This window comes from Chaetura pelagica, unplaced genomic scaffold (genome assembly GCF_000747805.2).
Source record: "Chaetura pelagica isolate M959 unplaced genomic scaffold, ChaPel_1.0 scaffold94, whole genome shotgun sequence".
NCBI classification, from domain to species: domain Eukaryota; kingdom Metazoa; phylum Chordata; class Aves; order Apodiformes; family Apodidae; genus Chaetura; species Chaetura pelagica.
Window position 1 is genome coordinate 141,929 of NW_009952881.1, and position 6,258 is coordinate 148,186.

General features: G+C 43.5%; 1 protein-coding gene across 1 annotated transcript in view; it reads left to right on the forward strand.

Annotated features, from left to right (window-relative positions):
• The first annotated feature begins 24 nt into the window (after window positions 1-24).
• Window positions 25-6,258, forward strand: part of SAAL1 (serum amyloid A-like 1) — a 9,711-nt gene continuing 3,477 nt past the window's right edge. Inside the window, exons 1-5 of the mRNA XM_009995386.1 lie at window positions 25-102; window positions 1,317-1,400; window positions 3,708-3,787; window positions 5,234-5,293; window positions 5,555-5,670. Of these exons, the coding sequence (XP_009993688.1) occupies window positions 58-102; window positions 1,317-1,400; window positions 3,708-3,787; window positions 5,234-5,293; window positions 5,555-5,670 (385 nt within the window). The 5' untranslated portion in view covers window positions 25-57. The remainder of the gene's footprint in view (window positions 103-1,316; window positions 1,401-3,707; window positions 3,788-5,233; window positions 5,294-5,554; window positions 5,671-6,258) is intronic.

A 6,258-nucleotide genomic window follows, 5' to 3' on the forward strand; every position in this document is an offset into this window, starting at 1 on the left:
CCCGCAGGGAGCCCCCCGGGCAGCCCCCCGGGCAGCCGGGCGGAGCTGGACGAGGAGATGGAGAACGACATTTGCAAAGTGTGGGACATGTCGATGGACGAGGTAGGAGCGGGTCGGGCCCCGAGGAGGGTTCCCTGGGAGCGGGGGGAGGCACCGGGGAGCGGGCTGGGGGATTTCCCGGCTGCTGCTTGTTATTCCCGGGGTTGGCTGTCAGTGTCCTGCGGGTCACTAGGCAGGCCAGGCCTGAACTGGCATCGGGGCTTATGAGGAAAGCTGGTTTTTAAGGCGTGCACTCTTTGGCCCAGGGCTAGTTTGCAAGCACAGGCCTCTGTTGCATCCCTGCTGCTGTTTGAGGATGTAAAGCAGAGCTTTACCTTGTTAAAAACAAACAAACAAACAAACAAAAGGGGTGGCCTGCAGGACCTTCTCCCAGGTGTCTAGTGGATCCTGTGGTGCTGTTGCTCAGGGTCAGCTGGCACAAATGGGGCCATTTCACACCTGGTGGTTTTCTGTATTATGTGCACGAGTTGAACCAAAGCTTGGAGATGCCAGAAGACAGTGTCTTAGCTGTAGCTGAAATGAACTCAGCTGCATAGCCTGTATCTTCAGCAATTTGACTGTGGAGATAATGTTGATACTGTCTTTAAATAGGTGTATTTTCATCTAGCAGTTGTAATGCATCCTGGCAATGAGCATAGCTTTCTCAGATAAACAACCTCTGAAAGTTTAGCTACAGACTCACCGTGGCAGTCTGACATCACTTTTTGGTATTTTTCTCAACATTCTCAAATGCTGGAACAATTTAAAAAAAAAAAATAAATTATTATGACTCTTCCTTAGGTACTTTAGATAAATATGGAAGATGTGTCCTTCACTCCCACAGAGAAGACTAATCTTGTAGTTTGCTCTGGTAAAATAAGGAGATTTCCTCTTTTGTATGCCCTGATCAAGTGTTAGTGGCAATCCCTTCCCTTGTTTCTTTTTGTATGTGTGGGTGACATAAGTATCTGGAAACATGGCATTTGCTGAATTCTGACTTGGCATCTCTGACCTTCTGTTGAGACAGAGAGAAAAACAAGCTAAATATGACTTTTTGGCTCATTGTGTAGAAGATCACTGGTGTCCTGAATCACAGGGGCTTGCTGATCTTGTGTTATTGAAAAGCAAGGATTATTGGTATTATATTGGAAAATAATTGATCTCTTGTAGTGAGTTTGACATCTCTTTGGCTCAGTCCTTGTGCTGTGAGAAAAAGTTTTATTTTGTGTTTGGAAATGGTAGAAATCCATTTACTTCTCCTTTCACTTTCTCCACAGGATGTTGCTCTATTTCTTCAGGAGTTCAATGCCCCTGATATATTCATGGGAGTTTTTGCCAAGTCAAAATGCCCTCGCCTTACTGTAAGTAGGAGCTGTCAAAAAACTGTTCCAAGTTAATATCAATAGCAGATAGCTCTGTTGCATGCATTTGCATGCATCTTCCTTTCCTCTGGTTGCATGTTTGAATATGTTAGAGAAATGAGGAAAAGACACAAAATCAAATTTTAAGATGCTTTTTCCGCACTGTTTAATGTGGTCTAATCAGTAAGTATTTCAGTGGTGCTGGAGCTGTTACATGTTATTACTGATGAAGGGCTAGATTTATCAAACCTAGTTACAAGGCTTGTTATAAAGAACAGTGAAGACTGTGGTGGGTTGACCTTCACTGGATGCCAGGTGCCCACCAAGCTGGTCTATGTCTCCCCCTCTTCAACTGGACAGGGGAGAAAAAGTATAACAGAGGGCTAATGGGTTGAGATAAGGACAGGGAGATCACTCAGCAGTTGCAGTCATGGGCATAACAGACTTGGGGAAATTAATTAAACGTATTAGCAATCAAATTGGAGTAGGATAATTAGAAATAAAACCAAATCTTTAAACACCTTACCCTTCATCTCTCACTTCTTCGCAGGCTCAACTTCACTCCAAAACTCTCTGCCCCCTCCCTTTGAGTGGCACAGGGGAATGGGGGGAGGAGTTGTGGTCAGTTCATCACACATTATTTCTACTGCTCCTTTTTCCTCACACTGTTGCCCTGCTCCAGCTGGGGTCCCTCCCATGGGAGACAGTTCTTCACAAGCTTTTCTAATGTGCGTCCTTCTCATGGGCTGCAGCTGTTCAAGATGTGCTCCAGTGTGGGTGCTTTCCATGGGGTACAATCCTCCAGGCACAGGCTGCTCCAGCATGGGTCCCCATGGGGTCACAGGTCCTGCCAGGAGCCTGCTCCAGTGCAGGCTCCTCTTCACAGGGTGGCAGCCTCCTTTGAGCATCTGCCTGCTCCATTGCTGGTTACTCCACGGGCTGCAGGTGGATATCTACTCCATTGTGGACCTCCGTAGGCTACAGGAGGACAACCTACCTCACCATGGTCTTCACCACTGGCTGCAGGGGAATCTCTGTTCCAGTGCCCAGAGCACGTCCTCCCCCTCCTTCTTCAGTGACCTTGGTGTCTGCTGAGCTGTTTCTCTCAGTCATCTTTTCTGGCTGCTGTTGCACAGCAGTTTTCCCCCTTCTTAACTATGTTATCCCAGAGGTGCTACCACCATTGCTGGTTGGCTTGGTTTTGGCCAGTGGTGGGTCTGTCTTGGAGCTGGCTGGCATTGGCTCCATTGGGCGTCAGGGAAACTTCTGTCATCGTCTCACACAAGCCACCTCTGCAGTGCCCCTGCTACAAAATCCTTGCCATGCAAACCCGGTACAACTGGCTTCTTTTCCTCATTACTTATTTCATGATTATTGAACAGAAATGTTCATGAATTTGTTTAGTCAGACCTATAAGAGTAATGTGTTTGGGAACTGCTTAGACACCAGTACTTAAAGCATTGTTTTTCTCCCCCCTTTGTTTTGCTGTCATTGTTTTGCAGCTTGTACTACACAGTGCACTGGCATTTATGATTCAAGGTAGAGTTTGAAAAGTATTCAGTGTTGGTATAACTCACCCTTCTCTGAAGTTACCAGAAGCTTTACTTCAGGAGAGTAGGGACATATAAGGCTTTTAAAGTTCAGTACTTTGTCTTTTGCAAATACAAACAATATTTCTTGAAATAGTGGTTGCTGGAGTGTCTGCTGTAATTTAGCAGAGGTAATAGAATATTGATAAAAAGATATCCTTGAGTGGTGAGAGTTGATGTACAACTTTCAGTTGCTGAAATGGGTGATTCCCAGGACATTCTGTTAGCACCAGTCACTCGCAGGTGTTTCAGAGCTCTCTCAGTCCCCTTTAAATCTCTGCAATCAGAAAATGAGCTTTGCTGGAAGCTTGTGTTAAGACCCCTTTCTTTTTGGAAGAAGTGAATAGCTGTTAGGGTTGCACTTACATAGTGATATTCCTGTTCTTAGAACTCTTCATTGCACTCACAGTAGGGATGTCAGATTAGCTTCAAAACAGTATGCATAGAATGTGCAAGCAAAATTGATTTCAAGATGTATTTGCTTTTATGACACATCTTAACACTGAAATATCTGAATAGCACTTGTCATGAGTACATTTTAGGCTAGCCTAGTAGCATCCTGTAGAAAATACTTGACTTGGAATCAGTGGGTCATAAAAACTTTGAAATCAAACTGGAAAATATCTCTGAACCTTTCTTACTTTTGTCTTACAATTGTGAAAATAAAATTGTGAACTATGTTGCAGTTACTTTGTTATACTGTGTTTTGACTTTTCAGGAAATCTGTGTGGGAATATTAGGAAATATGGCCTGTTTCCAAGACATATGCATGTCAATTAGTAAAGATGAGAACCTTGGGTAAGTGTATATGTGCTTCATACATGCATGAGTACTGCTTTTCTGGACTCAGAATTACCAAATATATGTTACAGAAGGAACTAAGTTTGCCTGCCATGCCTCATCTTCATTTTCACCTTTTTGGCTGACTGTAGTTGTGTGGGAAGTGTTCAGTGAAAGAAAAAAGGATACAGACCACTTTTTTGTTGTTGTTTTTACTCACCAGTCAAGTTCTCAAACCTTTAGTTTCTAAGTTTGGCAATCTTGAAACATTGGCAATGCATGCACAGTCAGGAAGAGCTGCTTTTGGTCTCAGCACCTGGCTCCAAGTGTGAAATTCACTTTTTGCTAACTTTTTTCTTAACAAAGATAGTTTTTATTGGAGTCTAAATTGGAGGGCTATGGATTTGATGGTGGACTGTTCCCAAGGAGTTAGTTGGGTGGTCACATCCAGAGGGTAGTGGTTGACAGGTCAGTATCCAGCTGGAGATTAGTGACAAATGGTGCCTCTCAGGGGTCTGTACTGGGACCAGTGCTGTTTACTATCTTTATCAATGACAGACAGCAGAATCAAGTGCACCAGTCAAGTTTGTAGGTAACTCCAAGCTGAATGGTGCAATTGACGTGTCTGAGGGACATTCACAGGGACCTGGACAAGCTTGAGAAGTGGGCCCGACATTCAGCAGGGCCAAGTGCAAGGTCCTGCACCTGGGTTGGGGCAATCCCCAGTATCAATATAGGCTGGGGGATGAAGAGATTGAGAGCAGCACTGCAGAGAACTTGTGAGTACTGGTGGATGAGAAGCTCGATGTGAGTTGACAATGTGCACTTGCAGCCCAGAGAGCCAACTGTGTCCTGGGCTGCATCAAAAGAAGTGTGGTCAGCAGGGCCAGGGGGGTGATTCTGCCCTTCTACTCCTCTTTCCTGAGACGTGACTTAGAGTACTGTGTCCAGCTCTGGAGTCCTCAAGTGCAGGAAAGACATGGAGCTGTTGGAGCGAGTGCAGAGGGCCACAGAAATGATCAGAGGGCTGTAGCACCTCTCCTGTGAAGACAGGCTGAGAGAGCTGGACTTGTTCAACCTAAAGAAGAGAAAGCTCCAGGGACACTTTATTATGGCCTTTCAGTACTTAAAGGGAGACAAGATGGGGACAAACCTTTGCAGGGCCTGTTGTAATAGGACAAGGGTTATGTTTTTAAACTAAAAGAAGGTAGTTTTAGTCTAGCTATAAGGGAGGAATTTTTTACAATGAGGCTGGTGAAATATTAGCACAGGTTGCCCAGAGATGTGGTAGATGCCCCATCCCTGGAAGCACTGAAGGTCAGGTTGTATGGGGCTTTGAGCAATCTGGGCTAGTGGGAGGTGCTCCTGACCATACAGGAGGGTTGGAACTAGGTGATCTTTAAAGTGCATTTCAACCCATACTATTCTGTGATTCTATTAATCTAATCTTGCATTTTCTCAAAGCCAAGTATTACTGCAACGTTTGTGTGATTCAGACTCTCCAACACTCCTGGAAACAAGCAGGTAGGACATCTCAGAAATTTATGCATCATTAGTGTAGTTCTGATATGTTCTGAGGCCTGGGAAGAAAATTGACAAGTGGGATCACTATTTTATTATCCTCTCATCCTATCTTTTTGTAATTTCCACATTGTTCTGGAATTGATTTGCTGTGAGCATGATTCCTATTTCTGTCACTTTGTTCTCATTGTTTTGGATTTACACTTGTACAGCTCAAATCAGTTAATTGGCATCTACTTTGTTAAATGGGCAATTCTTGTGTAGGTTGTTGTTAACCTGCCTCTCCCAGCCTGAAGTGGCCAGTGTCTGGGTTGAGAGGATCCGAGAAAACCCTTCCGTGTATGACTGTGTTTGCTTTATCATGTCCAGCTCTACAAATGGTAAGTTTGCCAACACAAGCTGGGAATTAGTGGTTTTTTGGAGGGAAAAAAAAATAAAAAAAATTGAACCATGCTGTTTCAAATACAAGTATTTTCAATTGGGAGCACAGAATTTCTTTATTTTAAAGTTCATTAATTTAAAGGACACCAAAACAAACTTGTACTGTGATTGCAGGTTTGTAACTATATGTGAAACAAACCAGAAAAGCACCCATAGTGGAAGAAGAATGCTCTGTGGTGGAGTGAAAAAAAATAATAAAAAGAGTCTAATAGAATAAATTGTTATTTGGCACAGTAAAGGAAAGGATGTTGTCCTCATTCAGGGATATACACAGGTAGCCCTGGAAACAAGACCTCATTTAAAACTTTTTTCACATCAGAAATGTATTTTTGTACTGAGGAATGTAAACTGGAGGAGTGATTCAGTTATTCTTGATGGCAGCACAACACTGCACAGGCTCTGAGTATGCACTCAGTGGTACACAGATCTCTCTTAGCACAAATTTAGCAAAAACCACAATAAGCACCTAATCATGGAAATATTTTGAATAGCATTTATTTCTCATGTCCAGCTTAATTGTAAGAGCG